Source organism: Strigops habroptila, chromosome 3 (genome assembly GCF_004027225.2).
Source record: "Strigops habroptila isolate Jane chromosome 3, bStrHab1.2.pri, whole genome shotgun sequence".
Lineage (NCBI taxonomy): Eukaryota > Metazoa > Chordata > Aves > Psittaciformes > Psittacidae > Strigops > Strigops habroptila.
This window is the reverse complement of record NC_044279.2, coordinates 66848001-66874355: the sequence shown is the minus strand read 5'-3', so window position 1 is coordinate 66874355 and position 26355 is coordinate 66848001. Positions and strand designations below refer to the sequence as shown.

The 26355-nt window shown below is 42.8% G+C and overlaps 1 protein-coding gene across 2 annotated transcripts in view; it reads left to right on the top strand.

The window, feature by feature from the left end:
• Window positions 1–26355, top strand: part of TMTC1 (transmembrane O-mannosyltransferase targeting cadherins 1) — a 146400-nt gene that overhangs the window by 33899 nt on the left and 86146 nt on the right. For both annotated transcript variants that reach the window (XM_030478263.1, XM_030478262.1), the window contains exons 6-7: window positions 22982–23063; window positions 24051–24154. In XM_030478263.1, coding sequence (XP_030334123.1) covers window positions 22982–23063; window positions 24051–24154 — 186 coding nt within the window. The remainder of the gene's footprint in view (window positions 1–22981; window positions 23064–24050; window positions 24155–26355) is intronic.

Sequence of the window (26355 nt, the reverse complement as noted above, 5' to 3'; positions counted from 1 at the left end):
TTAAAGCACAAAGTAATACGAATAATTTGGCTCCAGGTTCAGTGCTTAAGAATACATAAGACGGAACATAAGTATCATTCTTTTATACCAGCTGAGACTGTGACCCAACTGGCAGACTACTCCAAGGGTACCATTATCTTTTACATAACAAGTTTCATATTCTCACATTTCATTTTTTTTAAGCATCTGTCATTACCTCTTCAGAAACCCCTTACAAATCAGAGGTGCCTCTTGCATAACTGAAGAGCAATTATTGTTCCATTACCAAGTAATGAAGTGCATGCTTGCATGGAAAGAATGATGACTCCAAATATGATAAAGTTCAGCAAGATTCCCAAGATAATTTCTGGAAGTGTGTCCTACCTTCAAACTTATATTTTAGTAGTTGGCAGACCTTATGTCCAATATCTTCTTTAAAAAACTATGAAGGAAGAAGACACATATATGTGGGCCTGAAAAAGGAAGCTGTTTGCATATCAAAGTCAAGAGATGTTTTGCGTCATCATGAAAGATGCTTCCCTGCCATGACCTGGAGTTTGAATTACTGACTTTGGTTTAGTGTGGTGGTTCAGTGAGTTATTGCCCCCCTGATAATTCTGCCAGGACACAGAGGAGACTTCTGGGGGGGCAGGAGTCCTGAGAGTTAAGTACAGTGGGGTCATCCCCCAAGTCATGTTTGAAGAAGAATCAGAATCATAGCATGGTTTGGGTTGGAAGAGACCTTAAAGATCATCTAGTTCTAACCCCACTGGCATGGGGCAGGGACACCTTCCCAGGTTGCTCAAAGCCCCCATCCAACGTGGTCCTGAACACTTACAAGACATTAGTTTCCAACTGGATGAAGTTGCAGGCTCTTGAGCGAGTCCAGATGGCGCTGCCAGGGCCTGTCTCTTCGATTCCCGGCGTAATCACCTGAAGCAGTAATGCTCTCTGCCAATTAGGAATTCTCTATTCTTGGGCTTCCAAACACTGAGATACTTGAACAGGAAATTATTTTGAACATTTAGTCCTACATTTAATGCTTTTTTGAGTAGAGCTTAGCATGATGATCACGACCTGCTAATCCCTCTAGCAGAGTCCCTCAGTAACTGGGACACATAATCATGATGATTACTGGGTCATTGCAGCTGAACAGCTGGTGTCGATCGCTGTAGCTCTGTTTGTGTTTGGTACAGCTGAGGTTTCCATATCTCTTGACATCTTCATGTCAAGTCTTAAGCCCCTGCCAGCTTAGTGAATGGGATGGCTAACAGCACAGATCTGACCAACTCGCTAAGCCTGCCTGTGGGATTCTTCTCACTTTCTTAAACCAGGCTTGGTGAATTTTGGACCATTAATTTTAAAAGCCTTTTCCAATCTGTTAATGATTATTTTCTTAAATAGGTCCTCTGATGGGAATTGCTGTGGCTTTAGCAAGAAGAGAGGTATACTGCCTGATTCAGTAAAAGAAAAAATCCGAACAAACCAACACCATCCATAAGATCGTTTGCAGGTGATCTTAAAGTAATCTCCTTCCTTCTGTCAAAGGAATGTTAAGGGACTACTTGGCTCATCAGACATAGTCCTCTGTTATCACACGCAGCCAGTTACTTAATCCCTTTCATATACTGATTCAGTGCTGCTTTGTGTCCAGTTGGATCGTCTCCATTTCTTCCCCTGAAATGCTGCTCCACGGTCTGACAAATTTGCTTGGAAAGCTTTCTTTTCCAAGCCTAAGTACCTTGATGGCCAATTTATGCCCACTTAAACCTTGTGTTTGTGCATCTCCTTTGCCTTCCTTCCTTTGTGTGCGTTTGTGTGATGATGTGTGAGCATACAAAACTAAAGAGACTATCAGGTGGTGTACAAAACTGGTGTTAAAGTGTGAGAATTCAGCAGCAGCTCTTTACTTTATATGTGTTCCTGCGGAGAGGGCGCAGAGGATTGCCATAGGTTACTACTAAATAATGTAAAATAACCTTCTCTCTGGTGTTACCTAGGCAAGCTTTGTGTAGTGTCAAAGGCTGAGACTCTCCAGAGAAGCTGCCTTTGCTTTTGCAAAGGAGAAGGGTATGTTTGGAGTGCTTGTTTTTATTTTTATTTATTTCCTTTGGTCAAGAGCCATGAAAATCTCAGCAGCTTCAGAAATTTATGCTTTTCATTCTGACTCGCAGCCATTTTGAGAGAACACAGAACAAAAACCATCAGCAACTGTAAATGTGTGGGGTACAAAACCATACCACCAGTATCCTCACCAAATATGGTTAAGGTCCATTTATAGGAGAATAAAGCAGTAGAGATCCTCCTGCATTATCTTGGTAACTGGTGAGTAGGAAAAATGAAGTTCAGTTATTTTGGATAGTGGCTCGTGCTTATGCCCTGTTGTACACTAGTGCAAAACATGTCTAAGTGAGGTGAGAACTGAAAATGGACTTAAATATCATCACTTTCCCAATATGTTAGTCAAGAAACTTGCTGCTGTTTGCTTTTTTTCTGGGCCCCCAGAGGCAATAGTTCTCATTATATCAGGTCTTTTGGAGACCTCAGCTTCCTTTTCATGAGCGTGTTGAATAGGCTTTCTTTGCCATGCTGATAGGGTGCTTCTTTGACCATTGTGTTGGAGTCTGAATAATTGTGTGAAAATGATGTAGCCTGTAAACAAAGATGGTATGAATCATAGTTTAAAAAATCCAGGATGATTGTCTTTCCTTTCCTGGTAATGAACTTCACAGAGGCACATCTTCCAAGTGGGATGTCTGTCCTTTTTGCTGTCTTTGCCATGGATTTCCATCCACAAAGTCCCATAGAAGGAGTAGTGCCTTTTACTGTGTAGGAGTGACTTCTTGTTTTTTGGCTAGACAGTTTAAAAGGGCTGCTGGACCTCTAGGGGAGGGATGTGCATCTCTGTTTCCCTGGGAAGGTGTGCAGGCATGGTCATTCCCATGCCTGGCACAACCCCTGGGCTGGCTGACTTTTCTTCAGTCACTGGGTGAAGCTGGGGGCTTTCCTTGGCCACAGCTGGCTTTTGTGGATAGGTGAGATAATACTGTACCTGCTGTTCAATGAGTTGTAGTTTAGGTTGCTGCTGGGTGAGGGAAGTCCACTATGGGCTGGGTTGTTCTGTCTGTCAGCTTTGGAGCAATAGCTTCAAAGGAACGGCTGTCCAACTCTGCGCTAAGAAGCACCCATCACTCAGCAGTGGTACCAGCCCTTTTTTTGCTAAAGCGAAAAAAAAAAAGCTGAGGAGGAAATAACTTGAAGCTGCCTATATTAGTGGTCTGAAGTGTTTCTGGTTCAAAGGAGACAAAATGAACTTGGTGCATGAGCTTGGATGTGTGGTGCTCTTCTCCCTCACCATCTTCTATTGACAGTATGAGGTGAAGGCATTTGACACCTTTCAATACTGGCATCAGGAAGAGACTGAGGCTTCTTAGTACCTCCCAGCAGTCGGGTGACTTTAATTTCCTGAGAGCAGAGAAGGAATGTTGTCCTCCTCTTTCCCTGGCAGGCTTTTGGAGGTGAATTTCTTTGCTTTGGAAACAAATGTGATCTGAAAACATTCTTTCCATAACAAAAATAGACTGTGTGGTACAGTCTCTAGACCTGATGTGAAAGTTGAATGTTTTTGTTGTGAGGACGTGCCTTTGGTGTCAGGCAGTAGATGGCTTCATGGATGTCATGCTATCGGCTCTGAGTAACAGCCACGGTATTGGTTACATACTGGGGCCCAAAGAGCTGAAAATCTCTGAGTGTGAGGGGTTTCAGATCTCCTTCTTAATCTTCTGTTTTTCTAGTTCATTGAAATCTTTTACATGGAGCTATTTACGTTAAGAAACGGAGTGTAAACACCTCTGCTCTCATTTCCTCTGTGTTCCTCCTCCCGCCTGCCCAGTGCTGGCCTAGCTCTGGGTGACTCAAATGGAGAGGATCTCTGCTCAGGATGTGTGCCGGCCTTTTGGATAGAGACCTGCTGCAGTGTGTAGTGAATTGCAATGTGCATTGACCTGCTGCCTTTGGGAAAGCATCGCTGTTTTGCTGCTGAACTCGCAGCTTTTTAGGTTGTTCTTTCTGTCAGCAAAACTACTGATCAGTTGACATTCCCTGGGAGGCTGCTTTTTGTTGTTGCTTTAAAGGGAAATAACAATCGCAAAACCAGCAAATGATGTCTGATGTGAATGAGCCCCCTTTATTTTACTTTCTAGCCCATCATGTTGGTAAGGATATATTAATAGCTTTCTTAACCTTAGTTCACTTTGATGGAATGTTATGTATTATAAAGTAATGTGTTTGCTACTCAGTAGGAGCTAAGTTGTTGCTTTAGTTCTACTTTTCTTTTGTCCACAAACTAAAGGAAATCGATGTATATTTATAGATTAAGTATCCAATGTAGGAAAATGTTCCCAGAAAACAGTAATAAATTAATACATGCAGACCATGTTGCAAATTGCATTCATTTTCCAACAGTTGAGTGGGAAATCATGCTGCAGAGAGAAATAATGACTCTGTGATAAATCTTGAAAGAAGTAGGGATGGAGCATCTTTACAATGAGATGTGATAATTAGCAACTGCTTTGTTTCAGATTGTGTGTTTGAATGCAGCAATTGTGTAGGTGTGGTAAGAAAATAGAGGAGGGCCAGGATTAAGAAAACTGGCTCTTAAATCTCTGTTTTCAATCTCAACCAACCTAATATTGCATAGTAGAAGCATAGTCTAGTAAAAGCGCTGCCGAGAGATAAAATGCTGCATTTTACTTTTCCTTCCCTACCTCTCTGTCCTCCCAGCATCACCTCTCTGCTGTTCTCTGCAGCATGTTTTCTTTGAGATGGTTGGTATGTTGTCAAATCTTTTTGTCCCTTTTCACTTTTTTTGGTGGTGGTGGTGGTGTTTCCTTGCTGTGAAAACAAAAGATCCAGCCTTCCTCCAGTCTTCCTGATGTGTGAGCTTTAATTACTGTTTTTGCAAAGTGTGTTAAGATCCTTGGATAGCAGCATAGTTTTGGCAGTAGTTCAGTCTCCTGGAGAAAAGCGTATGCCTTAGTTTAGGAAAAAAATAGACAGGTTTTCAGAGTTAGAAAAAGGTAAAAAAAGTTAATGGGGTTAAAAAAATTACTTTGGCTCCTCTAATCTGAAGCTCTAGTCTCATAACAGCATATTTTTTTAGTTAACGGGGTGTCCTTGCTGCTGGAGTGGGGAGTCATCCCTGCTGAAATCTTAGGAACAATGCTCATTTTGCTCTTTCGGAGACACGAACCAGTGCATTTCCTTACTCAGACTTACCCTTCACTTCTCTCTTCTCATGATAAAAATTTTGAAATATTTCAGCTGTTGTCTTTAAAAAAGATGGAGTGCATCCTTTTTTTTTTTTTAAGCAGTCAAAGGAACAGAAACCACAAACCCCTCTGAATTGCTGTCAGCCCACAGTGGGGTAAAGATCCTGAATGTATCCATATGAACTATGCCAGGATGGGCTATCTATCTGTACCAGCCCCCTTTCTCAATCTCTGATATTAATGCTTTGAAACAGGTCTCCATTTCAGGAGTGTGCTGAGTGGTGCATCAGCAGCGGAACAAAGCTTGAAATGGTCACCCACCTTCTTAGTGTTCAATCCAAATGTAAGAATGGTGTTCGCAATATGTTATGGGGAGGCTGTTGTGCCCCAGAGTCTCTGGCAGCCTGGGCTTCTGCAATGCCTCAGCAGCATGGAGCTGCTGTGGGGTGGGCATGCACACAGCAGAGGCTGCAGATGGTGCAGAGCTGTGAAATAGTCTTTCAAATTCCTTGTAATGGCATGGATAAAGAAATCTTGAGGAAACACTGTTTGGGTAAATGGTTTGTTTCCTTGTTTTGGTGTGTTGTGTTTTGTTTGTTTGGGGTTTTGTTTGGTTTTTAAGCTGTCATTCTCATAAGGGTTTGGGTGTTTGGGGATATATTTCTTTTTTTGGATGGTTGACTTGACTTTTGTGACTGCTTACAAAATACATTTAAGGAAACCAGTGTTAGGAATGTTAGGAGTCACATCTGCAGTTCCTGTAAAATGGTTAGCTTCATTTTGGGAACAGTTCCACATTTTCCACATGCTTGCTCCAAAAAGTGGCCATGAAGCAGCTTGAGGACATCTGGAAGGCTGGATAACTGATACTTCTGCAAAAGCAGGGAAGCCATTTGAGATGGAAAGCTGTTTATTACAAAACTTTTACGTACTGGTAAAGATGCGTTGTATCAAGCACGCTCACTAGCTTCTTATCTTGAGAACTCAAGGAATTACGTCCTCCCATTTAATTTCCAGTGCTGGTGATGTTGCAGTTTTTACTGTGAAAGGCATTGCTGTGGAGTTTTCAGTTTAATCTGCTCTTCCATTTTGGAGGCAAAGCCCTTGAAACTTCTGATGGCAAGTATGACCGTAGGCTGTATGTTCCTGGAGACCCATTTGATGGGTACTGTAGTAGACTGTGGGCACAGAGAGACACAGGCTATAGTTGTCTCTGAGGACAAGCCCAGCAGCATGGCTTGTGCTCAGCCCAGCAGTGATCATGAGAGATGGATTCTGTGAGATCCAGCAGCTGTGGGGCAGCCAGGCACTCCCCTCTCAGCCCCGAGGTGTGTGGTCCTAAAAAGCCGTCTTGGGAAGCATCTTGGGAACTGTTTGGTCTCAGGGCTTTGGCTGAAGCAGATGACTGAGGTATGATTGTATTGACACAGACAATCTGCAAACTGTAAAGCAAATATCCCCACCTTGTTTTTCCAGAGTTGCCTCTGCCAAAGTGCTGTAAGACTGGTTGGCACTTGGGGTCCTGCATAAGCTCTCCTCTGGCCCTCTGATTACTGGTTTTAAGCACGTGTTACCATATCAATGTTATTTGTAGTCTCATTTTGAAGTCTTACTTTTTTCCTGTCAAGAGGCAGTCCGTCTGTGTACTGCTATTGTGAGATGACAGAAGCTTTTCCATTTATGAATCTGTCTCTTTGATTGACCTACAGAGCAGCAAGGGAAAAGCTAGTCCCATGCTTTTTGGGGCTCGGCAATCTTTTTACATCAAAGCTGGCATCAGTTCCTGGGAACTCAAAGGCAGGGTTGCAAGAGGGTGAAAGTATCCTGCACTCTTGTGCACAAGAAATACCAGACCCAATTTTTCTCTTTCAGTTGCTCTAATTACTTTTGTCAGAGCCTGAGCTGCATCTGGATGGTGTGGGTTTTGAGGGAGCTGAGTCCGAGAGAGGTGAGTTCCTTCTGTAGCCAAGAAAGAGGCTCAGGGGAAGTGATGGATCCCCTCTCCCCTTTCACTACTGATCAAAAAGGGAGCATGGGGAGGCTTTTTCCCTTTGGCAAAAGTTAGCCTTTCTGAATACCCGTTCAGCTGCTACCCTTCTTGCTGGGGTTTCTAGCCGCTTTCACCAGCATGTGGCTTGGGGTGCTTAGTTTTGGGAAAGTAGATTGATCTGTCAGTTCTCAATGCACGCTGTCCCAACTGGGACAGAGCAAAGACGACAGGAGAGGGATCGTGCCCTCCTGGGTGGCAATGATCCCAAGCAGTGATGTGCTCACACAAGAGCTGTAAATACCTAGCAGTGGGTTGGTTAGTGCCAGGAATGCTGGTGGGACACGGGTGAACAGCACCCGGTGGGATTGTCTCATTCTTTGTGAAGTGCTGGCCCTCTACCAAAAGTTGTTTTAAAAAATAATAATAAAGAAGTGGAAAGAAGTTATGATTCCTGTGGTGAAATCAGTAAGAGGTGGCTGTTGACAGAAGTGAGAGTGGGATGGAGTCCATGGGGTTTCGGCTTCCTTTTCCATAACTTCGTGAATGCTGATATTATTTATATCAGATGTGGCCTTGCAGAGTCAGTTAGACAGATCAGTAAGAGAGAAAGAGATTGAGATAAATGAGGTATCTGGCATGTTTGAGTTTTAAAGTGAGCTTGTGTGCGATTGGGGGGGTGGTTGGCTGAGGCAAAGCGTATGATCTGGTATGATACAGTCCTTATTCTGCACACCCATGTTTGCATCGGGTCAAAACCATGCAGTCAGCTGTATGCCTTGCTCTGTGCCCAGGAGACAGGCGAAGGGCATGAAAAGTCTCCATGCATCCAGTGGTGCTGTAACACGTGCCAGAGGGGCCCCTGCTGCCAGCCTGCTCACCTCTGCCCAAGCAGACAAGCAGGCAACAGCGGCAGCCTTGGGTTCGTAGTGCTTCAGCCAGCACAGGAGCTTCCAACATCAGTGTATAGCCTTTGCCAGCGAGGAGTCAAAGCAGAGCATGGCCTGGAGGAAGGAGGGGAAAGAGCGAGCTCCTGTTGACTCCCAGCAGGATGAAAATTCATTTCTTAGATTCATCCTAATGAAAAAAACCCCACCCTGAATATCTTAAACAGCTTTGCTTAAACTGAATTGGTTTTTATTACTAACCCTATCCATCTGCAGAAGAACCCAAAACCGAAAAGAAAAAAACCCCAAGCCATTTCTCAGTGATCAGCATGTTTTGTTTCTACTTTAGACATTTTCTAAATAAGAGCTGTAGAAAAGGAGTTGGATTCAATAACAGTCACACTTTTCCCAGGGGTGGGATAGAAAGGGGAGGCTATTAAGATGCTGCTCCTTGTCCTCACCAGCCTGGGTTGCTGAAGGCTGGTCAATGCAACTCCATGTATTTTTCTTGTGGCGCTTGCAAAAGTGTGGTGTGGGGCTGGCAAAGGTTTTGCAAATCTGACTTGAAATAACCAAAACATTTCAACCCAAACAAATGCTCCCTTCCTCTCAGAGTATTTTAGAAATGTCCCTGCTCCCCTGTGAAACTTTCAGTATGGCACATACAATAGCAAAGCTTGTGTTATAAAAAAGAAAAACCAAACAAAGGAGGCAAAGAATCCTGTTCCCTTTGGGAAGTGGTATTTCACCCAGCAGCAAAAGCCATTTTTTGAGCCGTGGCAAACTGAGGTCAGTTCAGCACTTTCCAGAGAAATGAGAATTTACACCTCACCGGAGTGCCTGCCAGCTGTGGTTGGTGGAACTCAGGATAAATGATGTTGCACTCTGGTTCTTCCCTTGATTTTGCTCATTTGTATAAGATACTGCAGGAGAGGTCTGCCTCCTCGCTCTGTATTTGCATATGGGAGCAGTAACCTCTGTTCCCACTCTGTATTCCTCCTTCCTCCTACTGTCTCCATCTTTACATTAAATGAGAGTGGATTGGGAACTCCACTTCATGCAGTACCTATAGCACTTGTGGCTGGCCTTCAGAAGTTTTCTTTTTTATTCTCCTTCAGTGTGTTCCTAAGGAAGCGGAATCATTTAAACCAGCTGGAAGATCCCTGAATTGCTACAGTTCTATAATAATTTCCCTCCCAGCTTATAAAACTGGCTCTCTCCAGTTTACTGCCAGGCCCTTTCATTGCAGATTGAAAAAATAAAGGTCTCCAAGGATGGTGTGCTTCTCAACTCTGAGAGATCGATTGGATCAATTTGCCTCTGTGCGTTTCAATGTCTCTGTCCTAATTCTTCAGACAGCTGCTCTGGTGTGCAGTTAGGTAGCTGTTTGCAAAGGGAGAGACTCCTGGATCTGCTCAGGGCACTAAAACAAGCTCATTAGAGATTAAAAAAACCCAACAAACAAAGAAAGGAAGCAGTGTGTTATTGCTCTGTTACAGGTACCAGTGAATTAGGCAGAAATTTTCTTACCTGAGGCAAGCAGCATGTGTGGTTTGGTCAAGACTTTAAACTCATGCAGGTGATTTGTAGTGATTTTTGTAATGTGAGTTTTATTAAGTTGCGTGAAGTACAGTATGTTCATCAACACTTTGCCTTGGTTCATTCCATCCATCTTGTAAAATCCATTTCTTTCTGGCCCTTGTGAAAAGTGCCCTTTTCTGTCTTCCTCATCGTAGCCCTGAGCTATCAATTCAAGGAAACAAAACTGAAGCAGACAACATAGCTTAGCTCAAGTAGAGTTTACTTGGGTGAGCTTGTGCTCTCTGGGTGAAGCTTTGACAGGCAACAGCAGCTTGGGTGAACTCCACCATTTCCCAGAAAACACTGCAGTAACCCCATGCCCTGAGCTGGTCAGGTTGGACCTCATCACCATCCTCATCACCAAAGAGGATAAGCTCCGAGCCAGGGCTGGGGTTCCATAGTCTAGGTGCCTCCTATGCTTTAGCCCCACGGTATGGGCTCGTGACAGCCAAATTTAATAGAAACTGCTGCTGGTTTGGAGATTGCTCCTTTCTTATCTATGTGGGATCCACAAGCTAAGTGTGATTTGAAAGCCTATGCTCTCAGTGAAGATGTGTGGCTGTACTCCTCCAAAACGCCTGGCCTCTTCCCTCTGTGGGAGATGGCAGTGCACAGGGCTCACTGCTTGCTTGGGTTGGGCTGCAGGGTCTCACTGAAGTGGTCCCCAGTGTCTCTCTGGTGTGGTTTCTGCCTCTGGCTCTTCACTCTTGGTGAGTCTGATGGCCATTGGCGAGGATCTTGCTCTCTGTACTAGTTTCTGCTGATCAAACAGAGACTGCTGAATCAGTACATTTGTTTGGTAGTATTCTTACTCTCTTATTTTTCTCAGACTAGCCTTCTTTCTTCAGGGTCTGAGGGCAAGAGTTTTACACAGCTGATTCAAGAATGTTTTTCTTCCCATCCATTTCATCGCTTAAAAAAAATCTTCAAAAGTAAACCAGGAAACACAAAAAAAGAAAGACAGTTTTCTGGAATCCGTAAAGCATTACTGTTTCACAAGATTTTTTCCCAGTGAGACATATTGGGACAAGATCTTGGAAAAAGATCCTGCTGCCTGTCTATATTTACATGTAACCCGAGAGTATTTACAATGACTTACAAACCGCAGCCTATATTGACACTTCTTATTTTTGAGTTATGTTTTAAAAATCTTACCTTTTTTTTTGCTCCACAGTTCAGGTTTCTGTGATTTGTTTTTGCTTGGCTTGTGGGGATATTGGATGCTTTACTTGTTTAATTGCATTTTTAACCACAAGAGTACATGTGATTGGCACTTGGAACAAGTCTTTACTTCTCTGGGAATGTTTGCAGAATAGCAATTCTGATTACTGCTCTACGGATGTTACATTTAATCAATAACTCAAATACAGAAATAACAGCAGCTCTCTGTCTTCAGTCTTGGTTGACAATATCGCCCACACATACTGGTACTTTTTTCTTAATTATTCAACAAGGGGCTATTTGTTGTGTTTAATAATAGGATCGAACATATGCAGTGCAAATATTAAAAGGGAACAAGAAAAGAAAAAAAAGGAGTTAGTTTAATGAAAATAGCTGTTTCCTGCGAGCAAATCTATAGAAGAGTCTTTCGATGAGTTCTGTTGCAGCAAGCTTCTTTACAAGTGAATTTGGGAGAATTGGTTCTCCTGGTTTAGCTGCAGTAGGATTGCCACCATGCTGCAGAGCAGAAGCTGTGCTGATGTTCTTCCATAGTGACTCTTTGGGTAGCCTTACAGGCCAAGGTCCTAGCACCTGTGCAGCAGAACCACCACTGTCCATTAAGAATGAGCAGATGTGTGGTTGGTAGCTCAATGCTTCTCACCTTTCCCCTTCTCTATCACCCTTGCTACCTTGTCTGGACATCTGCATAATTTCTGGCCAGGTCTCATCACTGTTTGGAGTCCAGACAAGCACAGACCATGGGAGTATCCTCTGAGGGACCTACAGCGTTTCTGACGATGTGTGGTGGCTTCTCCTTGCTCACCAAGGCCTGCTTACCCACATCCTTGCACCCTCCTTTTGGATGGCTTGTGGGATGGGTATGATGCTAGAGGATGCCCATGTGGTGCCAGGGCAGGCATCCTTTGGCTGTGTTGCATATTGGTCTGTGGAAGGGATGTTCATTACAAGATGACTTTTAAAGTGATCTTGGTTATGGTCTACCAGAACGACCCAGACCATGTCTATGCTGGAGGGTGATGAAGCCTTGAACAAATTTCACAGTGCGTTTTCATGGGTTTCCCTCGAGCGGGTAATGTGCCTTCTAGCATGGGGAGTCTGGGGAAGAGAGGCTATGAGTTAGGTGAGAACGTTTGGTTACTCAGTGCCAGCTCCAGCGCCATCCTGTAAAAGTTTGATGTGGTTGGGGGGGTGTGTGTTGCAGGCTGCTGCAAAACCTCCAAGGCAGAAGGGGCTTGTATTTTTGGCTGGGTGCAGCATCCCTTAAGCTTTCTGGTGAGCAACTGCACAGGATCTTTCATGTTTGCCAGGCTTTTAAATACCAGAATTTAAGCCCACTTCTGTGGAGATGGAGACTACAAAATGATGTCATTTTCTTGCTACTGCTTATTTTTTGAAGTTGCCAATGCAGTTCAAAGTGAATATCTTAGTGACTTACAGAAGACGAACATTTTTGGTCTTATTTTCCTGGCAAGAGATAAGACTGAATTGTGGTCAAAGTACGATAAAATGTAATTATTTTTTCTAATTCTGCCAAGTTTCAGAATTATTCTTTTATTGATGTGCTTTTGGCTCTTACCATTTATTATCTGTTTAGATGAGATATAAAGAATAGCTTTGCAGAGGAAATCCATTTAAAGTAAGCCACTAATCTTTACTGGCTATTGTGGATTTTAATTCTTATTTTGCACAGATGAACCCAATCATAACCGAACCACGCGTGCCTGTGATGAAAGAACTGGTCCATTTTTAATTTGAAGAATTTAAGGATTTGCGTGATTGCGTGGAAAAGCGACAGAGATTAAAGTTGTTGCAAGTACAGTGCTTGGTATTTCATGCCAACAGTAATAGCACAGGCACAATTTACTTACAGGGCTGCTGACAAAAGAAGTAATTTGCTGCCAATTTTTGAATTGTTTTCTTCTAGATTCTTTCAGTGTTGCAGTATAACTTTGGCATTGAGTTGCATTTGATTGCAAACATCAAAAAGTTTCTCTGAAAGGACACTAGCTCCGAAGAATGTTATTTTGCTTCTTCACTATATTGCTAACAAACCCATGTCGTTCATATTTAAAAAGAACAAGCTATTTTTGAGGATGTTAAAAATAACAGACAGTTTCCTAACAAGAAAAGAGTGAGGAATGGTTGTGGGGTATTTTTTTTTTTTTCCTTAGCTGTTTATTTTGTGTTTGGAGATGGCTGTGCTGTATTTATGGGTTGCTTTATTCAATCTGACAGAAGCAATAGAATATGGTAGATCAAATGTCAGATTAAGAATTTTCCAGAAAGGAAATACCTTCTTCCTGAAGTGTTTAGCACTGACATTCAGTAAACTGTTTTTTAAGTAGCTGATGCATGGGTTTCATTTGGAAGGAAAAGTTTGTGGAAAACAGGCCAAACTTCAGTTTGAGCACGGTACAGCTGAATTTAGTGTCTCTGCCGCTGGTGACTTCTGACAGAAAGACCGGATCCAAACAAGGACAACTCCTTTCCTTTCCATCACATGAATTTGGGAAGATTTTAATGTAAATGAATAGGTTATAACCTCTTTCAGTTTAGACGGCATCTTCACAGTCCACACAAGCTTTTCTGTCTTCATTAATGCCTTGACAAGAAAACTGCTGCTATTAAAGTAGTGCCTCATACCTCTAGGTCTTTCCCATTCCTTGCTCCCTCCTGCTCCCACAAAGTCTGTGCTAACATGGTCCTTTAACCCAGCCCTAGCTCTTAAACCTTGCTGTCCTAAGGCAGAGGCAGCCAGGGGAGGAGGGAAGATTATAAAACGCATAAATATCCCCCCTTGAATTTTGCCTATCACTTCTTTTCACTTATTTTCTCATTATCACTTGTTTGTTTCTAGATGTCTGTAAGTTGGTTCTTGGACATTAGCGCTGCTGAACTCCGCATGCATACCTGTTTTATTGTGCCGAAGGTCCACACTCCGAAGTCCCCCTACTCCATCACAGCAGTGCGATAACTGCTCCTCTTTCCATCCCCTTGTCTCAAAGTCAAGGATTCAAAATGTGGATGTGTGATTTTCTTCCCCCAACAACTGAATGAAAAATGTCAATTTAAGTTGAATTTGACAAGTAGTTTCAGATTACAAGTAAATTCTGAAGGAATTAAAAAAAAAATCAAAACAAATAGGGTTTGAAATAAAGCAATACTCTTCAGGCTACGTTTACAGGAGGTTTCAGGTGCTTATTTTCTCCCCGCATTTCTTTGCAAATTGTGCCCACGTTTCCTTCTGAAACCAGACTTTCTCTGATTTACCAGAAATACTCCCAACTAAAACATTATGTGCCTCTCCAAGAACTGCAGAAACTTTTTTTTTGGGGGGGGGAGGGGGGCTAACTGCAAATGGTGACTTAAAAAATGTAATTTAGCTCAAGTATATTTAAGAAAAGAACCCCAGACAACTGAGTAGTTGCCCTGAGTGAGAGCAGGCTCAGCTATAGAAGTTTGTTTGCTTCCTCTCCTTTCTCAAGTCAAACTCTGTACCAGTAAGTTACTTAAATTCCTTAAAGAGTTGTTTCAGGAGCTGGGATTGGGACCAGCTGACCCTTACCTACCCTGATGCTTCTCATCAGTGCTTGTCAATTTTTTTAAGGCTGATGGATGGAGGAGGTGATGGGGCTTTTCTCCAGGGACCTCTTTGCATATCTGGGTGGTTGCATAGGAGTGAGTGTAGCCATCTCCGCTGTGGGGCTGGGTGCTTGGGCTTCTGCCTTTCCTGGGCATATTTCCTGGGCATATTTACAGCTGGACTGTGCTCCTCACTGAATTCTTACTTGTTTTCTGGGGGCTGCATGCCTGTGTGGTGCCATGTGTTTTTCCATAAGGAGTAGGTAGTCTGCCTGAAAATGGTGGTTCCTGTTTTGTCCTGTTCTTTTTGTTACCACCCGCCTCCTTCCATATTTCATCTCTTTTGGCACTGTATTTGAATCCAGGGTGGTTTGTTGTTGTTAGCGGTTGTATGTATTATTTCCTACTTGAGGTGTGTACGTTTCCTCTCCTGTGCAGAGGCTCACCAGAAAGAGAGTCTCATGGACACTGATTTCTGTGCTCTTTCTGTGTCATATTTTACTGATAGAAAGGATTCATTCCTCCTTTTCTGCCCTGATGTAAGCTTTAAATTTGATTTATTTTTTTAAAGTTTATTTACTGGGGTCCTGCGCAAAAACAACAGCAAAAATGTTAAAGCCTTTAATTCCCTAATTGCACATACATAATTTTAAAGTCACCATGATTCCTTCTGTATATTAGCAGACTAGTTGGACCAGTGTGTGTTTACTAACACAAAACGCTTTACAGAGAGCATCAAAGCAACGCAGCAGGCCTCTGCATCTTTTATGGTTGTTTGTAAATTTTTACTAGGATACTTGATTCCCAGGGACACCTAATAGTTTCCACTCACAATAATGGAGCCTTGTGCATGACTGAAGGATAACCTCCTCCCCTCTTCACACAAATGCTGGCAAGAAGCTAGGTTTTTTGTGATTGGAGAGTACGTTTTAGATACCTTGCAGACCCCACACTCCTTGCCTGCATGTGGTGGGTCTGCAGAGCAGCCCCTTTACCAAACCTGGCCCTGGAGAGTGAGTGTGGCCCATGGATGCTGTGCTGTTCTTTGGGGAAGGCTGTATTTGAGAGCTGCCAGCTGTTTTCTGTGCAAATACACAGAGGCAGCAGTCAGTGTGTAGGAGTCCTGGCTATCCTCTGTGCTTTTGGGTCCATCTGCTTGTGCTAGATTGGTTCACTGAAAAGCACAGCTGCTTTCTTAAGCATTGCCACTCTGGGGAAGGCGGGCGATTTCCTGCCTCCAGTGCTGCAGCCCAGCTCCTGAGTGCTCACTGGGGATGCAAGTGAATGGAGCTCCAGTGGCAGCAGATTGCTTGGATACTGCTGCTGGATCTCTGATAGCAGAAGAGGTCTGAATATCTCCATGTATCTCCATCCTTCTCTTCCTTTCTCTCTTTCCTGGTTCCCTTTTGTTCTCATCTGTTTCCTCTTTGTGCCCACCTTCCTTCCTTTCTCCTTTATCCCCTCTATTCTTTGTAACACATGTTCACATACTCTCTTCTTCAGACACAAATTTTCAGCTCTCTGCAGCCCAAGCAAATGGTCTCCTCCAGGCTGGATACTTGTATTGCAGGAGACAGTGTCTCCTATCACAATAGCTTTGCAGGAGCAGTGCAAGGAGGGTCTGATACTATTCCTGCAGGCCTCCGCTAGAAGGTGCTGGGTAGGGCTAGAGACCCTGGGGAATTGATATATATCTCTAGTGGGTGTTGCAAATGGAACTTTTTTTGCAGTGGCTTGTCATGTACCCAGAAGCAGTCAGTTGTCACTGAAAGCAACAACAGGAGCACCTCTGCAGTCCCTCTACGAAATTCAAATCCCTGCGCCAGAGTACGGAGCTACTGAAGCTTTCCCAATAAAGTAGTTTCATGAGTTTGTTGATATGGGCAAATCTCTCCAGTTGCTTTGTTCAAGAACAGCCTAACTGTTTTAACTGATACTTTCAAGGAAGAAAACAATTTTAGCTTGACAACAAGCTCCTGTTAGGGAAAACCTTCAGCCTGAATGAATAAAGCTTGTCAAAAAAATAAGCAGCTGAAAATAAGGGTTTGTAGCTAAATGCGTGGAGCAGCCAAAACTGCTAACAGTGCTGCTTATAATGCAGTTACTTGAAATACTGCTATACCAGCCCTTAACTGAGCTAGGACAAGAAATAGCAAGCCTAATGGTTGATTTCAATGCCTCAGGTGTGTGTGATGCAGAGGAAATAAAATGGCTAAAATCGATGGAAGCTTTAAATTGCAGGCATGGTGCTTTGGTTTCCTGAGATTTGGTGGAAAGTGGCCGTGATTTGATGAGGTCTTATTTTTCCTGTTAGCCCTGCTCCACCTTGTCTCCTCGTCGCGCCGGTGGAATGTCTGGTATGAAGGGAAGCCCTTTTTCATCTTCTTGGTCACATCTTTGATCCGTTAAGTGCATTTTGCCATTTTCCTTTTTTCTTATTCCTGATCCCTTACTGTGCCTCTTTCTCCTCTTTTCCTTATTCCTCCCAGTTTTTGTCCTCTACTTTTATCCCACACAGAATGAGGTATGTATTGCCTAAAAGAATATGGAAAAGTCATGAGTGGGATTGTCTTCTCTGCTGTACAAGCCAATGCATTTATGCCCTGCTCTGCTTTCCCAAAAAATCCAATAACAGCAAGATCTCCAAATGTGGTCACAACTGAAAATGTACAAGAAGAATAAGTGACATTATCAGTGCAAATGAGCTAAAACAGTTGTGACTTTCATGAAATCTCTCCATGGCCCCCTAAAGAGTCTGTAAAACTGCTTCTGTTTGGTGTGTGTTTATACATCTGCGTGGGTAGTTGTGGCTGGGGTTTAAAGCTCTCTGGGGAGATAAGGAGCAAGGATGCTACGTATATGCTGCAGGGAATGTCAAGACTACTCATAAAGAAAGAAGCAGGAGGGCTTTCTTCTCCCTTGTAAAACCTGTAGCTGTGACTGGTATTTTATTTCCCTGCATTAACAAGTATTTTAAGCAAGTTAAAAATCCAGATGTGTCTAGAATATATTGGTTTTTCTTTCGTTTTACTCAATTTTGGTTTTACTTCACGATTGATTTTCATTCCTGTTTTCTCCCTGCCTTTCGATGGTTGTCCTCAAGGAGCAATACAGGCCAAGCTAGGTTGAAAAGATACTTCTCTGATATAAGGTAGAGCTGGCTAGACAGATTATAAGGAGGTCATCTTTAAGTAGAAAAGGTAAGGTGGTGTCTATAGACAAAATATGGCTCCTGTGAAAATTGTACATTCTCATGAGGGGGGTCTGTCAAAGTGGTTTGGAATTAGGTGGGGTCTGCATCTGCCAATGACTTAAAGCTTTGACATTCACTTAAAATAGTCCCTGTTAAGTTTAAAAATCTCTTGATGAGAGGTATCTTACCATTATCAATAATTAAGAACAAGTTAGCAGCCTTGCTTTTATACTAATCCTTCTAATGTCTTTTAGTATTAAGGTTTTGAAAGTGCTAGTTCAAAACTCTGGCAGGTTCTGGGAGTTGCATCTATTTCCTGAGAAGAATATAAATGGGAGCAATGATCTTCTCACAGTGGAGGGGCCTGGTGAAAACAAGCTCTCAAAATACCAAAGCTTGTTCTACTGCATACTTAACCTGGTCTTTTAGTTGTCCCTGCATTGGATGTTTGTTTGCTTCCCTTGAGAAAGCCTTCAAAGAGAACACAAGAGCAAGTTGACGTTTTATAGCAAAGCTGAGTCAGCTGCAGCATGAGTAAATGCGTTGCTGATGCAGTCTGTGATAGCTCACACAGCCGTGGCAATGAACGGCAGCTCAGTGAGCTGCCCCACTTCTTTCTGTAAACTTAGATGCCTCCAGTGGTACAGGCAAGTTGAAAAAGCTGCCTGCTTCTTAGAGAAGTTTGTTTTGATTAACACAGAGTCCATCTGGTACCAGCAAAGTTTACGTTCCTGAAAACTGTGTAGTATTGAGTTTTACTAGGCCACCTACCCTGCTGTCTTCAATTATGAAACCTCCAAGTGCCCTGATGACGTAATTGATTTCAGGATGAGCCATGCTTTTCAGGAAGCTGGAGCTGCCAAATATCTATCTTGGCCTCCACTCGAACTGTGCGAGAGAAGTCCCAGCATTATTAAGCATTTCTTGGATTTACTGGTTTTTGTGATACTGGTTGCTTCAGGGAATATTCCTGAAAGTCTTTTAAAAGATAGCAAGTAGGCAATTACATGCTGGTTGACTTTTTTGGGAAAGCTGGCACAACGCAGAGGGGGAACCTCTACCCGAGTGGGCTCTTTTCACACTTATTTAGCAAACCTGGTGATCTGGATTTCCTCCTCTAATTTTATCATATCATTATGAAAATCTGGGAGACCTGCACCTTGAAATATTCACCTATTCTACAGTTAGCATTTTGCTGCATGTAGCTACCATCAATAGAGTTTTCCTACATATATCCCACACCTGCTCTCATGGGAATGAATGTGTGTGTATTTTGGCATGGGGAGCCACATTACACTGGTTGGGGTGGAGCAGGTGATAGGGAGTGGTCCCAATGAACAGGGAGACATTTGGCAGCCTGATACGGTTGGCAAATGCATGGAAATCTGACCTGTAAATGACTTTATACGGGCAGCTGTTTAAAACAGGTATAAAGCAGTTAAACTTGTAATTGTAATTTCTTTGAGTCTCCTAGCTAAAGACAAAATAAAGAGCTTTGGCTGATCTTAAGGTTGTCTGATTAAAGTGTAACTTTAGATGGTCTAAGAGATGGTCTCTTCTCTCAAGTAATGGTGACAGGACAAGAGGTAACAGCCTCAAGCTGCACCAGGAGAGGTTTAGATTGGATATTAGGAAAATTTCTTCACAGAGAGGGTGATCAGGCATTGGGACAGGCTGCCCAGAGAAGTGGTGGAATCACCATTCCTGGAAGTGTTCAAAAAACATGTAGATAAAGCCCTTAGTGACATGGCTTAGTGGTGGACTTGGCAGTCCTGGGGCAACAGTTGGACTTAATGATCTTAAAGTCTTTTTCCCACCTAGTTGATTCTATGATTCTATGTGTTTGTGAGCTGCAATTTTACATGTAAATGCTACTGCATTTTAAATGCTACATGTCACTGACATTTAATAAACTTCCTCATCCAGGTCCCATTTGCAGTTCATTTGATTCTAATACATTATCTGTGTATTGTCCTTCAGCAGCACTGGACATGAGATGTTTTAATAGTTGCCTTCTCTGAAACAAGTAGTAGCCTCAGTAAGGTTCTTTGGAAAACCACATGGTTGTTCTAAAGCTTCGATGCATTAAGCATAACTGGTATGTTTACACCACTCCCACAGGTTCATTTGATGGGCAGACAGCTGGATTATCAAGCAATGGACCATGTTATCCTTTGTTGTTTCCAGATACACTTCAGGACAGCAGCTTTCTCAAAATGGAAAAGCTTTGCTTCTTAATTGAACTATCGTGGGAAAACCTCCAACATTTCTTAACAAGCTGCAAAGTAGCATTTGGGGGAAGGATAAGGAAACTTGGGGCTCTCTGAACTCTCTTGCTTCACCCATTCCCAGTTACCCATTGCTTTCATTCTGGTTTCTACTTGCTTGCAGCCCGTCTGCTCTCTAGCACAGGGTGGCGATTTGCAATTGGTGTCAATGCAGGGGTTTGGGTTTTGTTTTTTTTCCTGGATATGTTATTGCTCCACAACATAAACTGTGAGAGGCCTGTCAGGATTTTCTGAAATGTTTTCAGAAGGCCTCCTCTGCAGTGGCCGGAGCTGCCCTGCAATTCATGTAGCGCTTCAAATTAACTTTGACTTGCAGATAAACTCATGCCTTGAAACTGTGTTTGGTAGCTTGCATAGTGTTATGCTTGCTGCAAGGAAGGTGTGAGATGTGGGTGGCATTTTCGTTACTCATAGACAGAAAAAAAAAGTCAAAATCAAGATGTTTAAAGAGTAAGCGTTCCTGCACCGTACTACCCATGATGAAAGCGTAACTACTGCCTTCCAGTTACAACCATTTTCTGGCTTCAATTGTCTCCTCAGGCCAGGCTTGAGAGGGAACGAAGAGATGGTAATGAGGGCTCCTCTATGCTGGTCTCCAGAACTAGATCAGTGTTTGCAAGGCTCTGAACCACAGACACGCTTTACTGAGCCTCAGTGGACTAAAACAAAGTTTATGCTTCTTGCTGATGGGGTACTTTCACAAACAGCATGTTGTGCCCAGCAGTCGTTCCAGCTGGAACATCTTCCATGCAGACTTGATCTGTTAAAAGCCAGATCCCCGCCAAGCAGTGAGGTCTGTGTGTCCCTACCTCCCTGTCAGTGCTGCTCCGTCAGCTTGCCGCTTGCCTGACCGCAGGTGGCTTTTCTAGAGGGTGGCAAACACATGGCCTGGAGATGATGGACACCTCACGAGTTCTGGGTCACTGGTATGAGGTGATGCAGTTTCTCAGGGATGAAGTTGGCAGGCTTCTTGACACCTATTAAAGTGCTCCTCTGCCTCTAGTTGAAGTCTTGAAGAAAAAGCTGAATTGTTCTGGCTTATCTCTTCCCAGAATAATTCCATCTAAAGCAAATATTTGTAATGGAAAATTTCTGCCCAAAGTGTTGCAGTTAGTTAAAACCATGAGCAAGTGAAAACGGGTTCTTGAAAAGAGTCAGGCAGCGTGATTAATAGAGGGCTTTCCTCCCTCCACCCATAAAAGTATAAACAAAATGCAACCCAACACTTCTGTTCCCGCTGCAAATCATGAGGGGATTGAGTTTCATAGGTTTCAGTAGGAAACAAAAGACTGGGGTTTGATCCAAATGCTGTTAAAGTCACTGAGAGTCTTTCCCTTTGGCTTTGGTGGACTTTGGAGCAGAGCCATGGTGAACACTTGAAGGCCAACCTGACCTTTCATGGAGAGAGAAAGCTTAAGGCTTAGTTTCATCTCACTTGTACTTGCTGGAGCCTGATTAAAATCAGTGGGAGCTCAAAAACTTTGCGCTTTGTGGAGTTCAGCCCTTGAAGACCAGTCTGACATTTAAGTCAGGTTCAGAGCTTAAATGTCAACATTTGTAAATAGCTAGACACTAAAGACTCTAAGTCCTCTGTCTTGCTTTGCAATGTATGGTTTGGTCCCTAAGTTTTAGGTACAACACTTAGGCAGTTTTCTGAAGAATAGTTATTTTGTGGAGACCACCCAAATGTACTTCTTTTTTCTTGTTGAATATCACCTCTGTTTCTTGCTGGCTTCGCCCCTGGTGCTTTTGTCTATAGTGTGCCACGGTGACCAGGCTTGCAAACTTCCTCCTCCAGAAAATTCAAACAGAAAGCCAGGTATTAAAGATTCTTGGCAGCATTAGGAAGTGCTGCAATCTTGGGGTTTTTGGAAGACTTGAAGGGTGGAAGCAATCAGATGATAGACTGTCTTGAGGAATTTGGAGAGGAAATAAGATGTGTTTTATATGCTAGATGTTCACAGGAGAAATGTATGATGATTTCGTGCTTGGAAAGGTAACTTGCTTGCAGGTGTTGTGATTCACACTGCAGTTTTTGTAAATCATTTAAATGTAGTATCCTGATACTGATTGTATTTTACACAGAGGAACTTGCAAATGTTTTCCTTCTGAATTTATTTCTTTACTTGATATTTATATCTTCTTAAAACTGTATTTTTTCAATAGTTTTCTAGCGGCTATATACTTAAATTATTCCTTGTTGTCTCTCCCGTGTTTCTTTTTGTTTTTCATCACTTTATGGCAATGACAAAGCCTCTCTAAGGTTCAGTAGAAATGGAATTATCATTTAATTAATAGGTACAGCATCATTTGTTATATTAAGAAAGCTCCATAGAATCTGGCAAGTGCTTCTACTCTATATTAAAATAAATATGTAGTTTTGGCTCCAGATACAGTTTAATTTTACTCATTGAGAAACAGGAAGGTTTTTTATGAACACTCCTACAACAATAAGCCACCTGTGTGTTTGTCTCTGTACAGTTAATTATCATCACACCTTGTCAGCAGAGTTGTGATGAAACTTAAGTGTGCTGAATACACTTAAAAAAAATGCTTAAAATAAGTTCAGATCTGCTAGACAGTTATTCCTATCTCTAGAGACTGAGCAGAGAGTTGGGGAAAACGAGTTTTTGCATTTTAATAATGGCCTAAAATCAAATTGTTCTCTTTGGGTAACCTTTTAAAAGTGTGTCTCGGAGTAATCTTCTGGGAGTCTGAAGACAGCAATCTTGGTGAGACACACATGGAGGTTTTCTGAGGATTAAGGAGTTATTTATGATTTTAAAAGACCACAAACCAAACACAGAGTTTGATGGGAAACTGCAATGTATTACCATATGTATTATTTGAAATGGTCTTGATAGTTTACTTGCATCATGAGGAAAAAGCTTTGAAGAATAAAAGCGATGTCACTATTACTGCATCATTAGATTAGGATAGTTTAACACAATGTGTTAAAAAAAACCCAGCTTTTTCTCCAGTTTGAAAGATGAGTTGTTATTTCAACAAATGTTTATTTCCTTATGTTTCAGCTACCTGACTGCAAATAACAACCAGAATTTCTTGTGTACCGCACGGCCTTTTTTGAAGAGAGCTGTTTTGGTGATTAGCTATGTAAGTACGAACGGATTTGACCATGTATTTCTGCATATGAATGAATGTTGTGTGGTGGTATCCCAAAAGACTCCAAAAGCTTAGATGGTAGATCTTAATACAAAGTTAGCTTTGGAAAACAGTCTAGAAAATTTCATCTGGGCAGACACAAGAATATTGCTGTGTTTTCATTTCAGACTTTCTTTTAATTTATAGTGGTTGCCCTTGCAACTGTGTAATCATGTGCAGGTATTTCCTGCCCTAAATACAGGGGAACTCTGTGGTGCTGGGCTGACTTTCAGTGGCATGCCATTAGTTTCAGAGCAGTTCTTGGTAAAAGTCACAATAAAACCTCTGCCTGCAAATACCTGCTGCGTGTCATGCTCCAAGCAGGACTTGACATGTTGCAGGGGAGAAAACAAGTACCTCGATGGGGATGTGCTGGGTGTGCAACTCCCTGTGCTACTCTAAGAGCCAGATTCCCTTACTCGTCCATTGGAAAGTGGTTCCCAGAAAGGTGGAGGAGTGCCAGCCTGCTGAAGTCCTTCCAGGAATTAGGATTACACAGCATGAGAAACACCGATGGAGCTTGTCCTTACACCTATGCCAGCATGAGTGAATGATAATAGCTTTTAAGACATCAACCATGTTTTCCTCCTCTGTATTTAGGTAGAGGTCAATAGCAAAACTGCAGTCTGAGCCACAGCAGGGTGACGGATTTGTCCTTCAAAATGCTGCCTTTGTCGTGGGTAGCTGAGATGTGTCAGTTGCTGTCAGCAATGCACACATGAAAGGTGGACACACAACAATGTATTGTGCTGTCTGTGCTGAGGGTTAGCACGTTTGTCACCCTACGTAGGGTGGCAAAACTGATTTTAGCCTAAGCTGCTGAGCTGACTCACTTCTAGGCAGACAGCAGAGCATGGAGAGCTAGCACAACAAAATACGTGCTGGAGGCTTTAGTTCTTTTTAGTGGCTTACTGCTAACTGGGATGTTCTTCTTTGAAGGTGATTCTCGTGTTGTATTTCCGCCTCTGGATAATGGGAGGATCCATGCCGATGTTTTCGGAGCAGGACAATCCAGCTTCATTCTCACCGTATTTACTGACGAGGTACAATGCCACTAATTAAACAAAAGTTTTCAAAAGTGAAGTCTTGATGTTATTTTTCCCCCTGCACTAAAGTGTTTTACAGATGGCAAATGAGAAGACTCATTTTGTTGTCTTAATTACTTTTCCTTATTGCTCTGCCTAGAATAGAAAGTAAACCAGCATTATTTGAACCCTGAAGCACGCTCCAGGTCCTTTAGAGTTATATTGCAGATGTGGGCTTATTTTTATCCAAAGCCCAAAGAATATAATTTAATTCCCTGATCTTAGGACCAGGAAGTCCAGTGACTAAAGCCTAATCCTAAACCTAAAGCCTAACTTTAGATTAGACTGAACCTAATTGTAAACCTTAAAACTGGCTGCTCCTGAGGCCTTGGATGCAAGCATTTGGAGTTTCATCTTCAGCTGAAGTTTGTATAAAAAGGGGATGACTATTCCTGTTGGTGGAGTATAGGTGGCTGATCAGTGAAGGTGGAATGTAGTGTGGTGCAGAGTACCGCAGAGCCTTGGCTAAGCATAGGATGGGCTGCTGCGGATTAATTAAAACCAATGAACCTGAAATTTGTGTTAATAAATTTTTATTATTTGATAACTGCTTTTTATAAAAGATAAATGCTTAAATTTGGTAAAAACATGCTTTGTTTTCCTTTCCTGGGACCCAGTGTGTAAGTAGGGGGGCTGATACCCCATTCCTCTAGCTCTGCTGGGCCAGACCAGCAAGGCAGTAGAAGCTGCAACTTAGTTCTTCTCTTCAGACCTAACCTGACCAGTGCCCCGAGAAGGTGGTAGGAAGTTAATTTCCTCCGAAGACAGGGCCATGTGCATAACTGCTTGCTCTGGTTAGCTTCTGAACTGGGGAAAGACACTTTGGAGGCTTCTGGAGGGATTTCCTGATGTCTCAAATGAAAATGGGAACAGTCTTCCTCTGTGTCACTTTCTGGTCTTGCTGGCTCATGGAATTGCAAGTGAGATGCAGGTTAAGATCAAGCAATCCTTATCAAACATCTGTTGCAGAATTGGACTGGATCTCATTTGGGAGACCTTTATGATAATGTGACAACAGCTCCTATTACCATCAAGGCTGAAAGGGCTTCTAGGAAGCACACTGTCTTATTTGGAAAGCTCTAATCTGTTCACAGCATTTCTGGTGGAGTCATTAACACCAGACTCTGCACAGCACATTGTGAAGGATTTGCTGCTGTCCCTTTTTGACATGTTTATGCTAAGATGGGGGTTATCAAGTCATAAATGATCCTGGCCTGATTTCAATTACGTATGCTGTGCTGCAAATGACTTTCATGTGTTTGCTTTTTACATCTTGTAATGACAGGGGAAGGTTTTTTAAACCTAAAAGCTAAGTCATTCCTGGGCTATGAAACAGTGTGTATTTTTACCATCAGCACTGTGGATCTCATTAACAGCCTTATGAAACTCAAATGAGAGTGATGCTGGCTAAGGCCCTCCCTGGTTCCAGAAGCAGCTCTGGCTTCACCTGCTGTCCATCAACACCTACCTGCTCCAAACCTAATTAAGGAAACCCTTGTCAGTAAACCCAGTATTATTGATCTGCAGGGATTCTAAACCCCTGTAGTTATCCCAGCTCTTTTGCTGAGCTTGATCTTAATCCTTACTTTAGCCAATTTACCCAGAAGCCTGTATCTTCCAACCAGACATCCTTTCAGCAAGCCCAGACAGCAACCGTTATGCGTTGTTCTAATACACAGAGTTAAATTTAGCTGGTCAGTTCCATTGCTGCTGATCTAGCACCAGCCTCCCATGGCTGCTATCGAGGCACAGGTCTTGACAACAGAAGCTGAAAAGTAAGTATGTTGCTGAGTCCTGGCCAGCAGTCAGGAGATGGGACTGGCAAAGCTGCAACATTGCCCAAAGTTCATCCAGGAAAAAGGGCAAGAGGCAAGAGTAAGGACAAGCAAGAACATGTCTCCTGGATGGACCCCCACAGACACAAGCTACCTAAAGCACAGGTCCAAGGTCCAACCAGGAGACAGGGCTGAGCTGAAATGGGGCTCCTAGAGCAGTGGGTGTCAGGTGTGGGGCTAGATGATGCTCATCAGGGCCTTGACAGTGTGTTGCCATGGTTCAGTACCTACCACCTTCTTTGCTATGGATCTTGTTCCTGACCTTTTGTGATAGTCCCTGTCCTCACTCTCTGGGCACTGTATGATCTAGAAAGAAACTGGGTC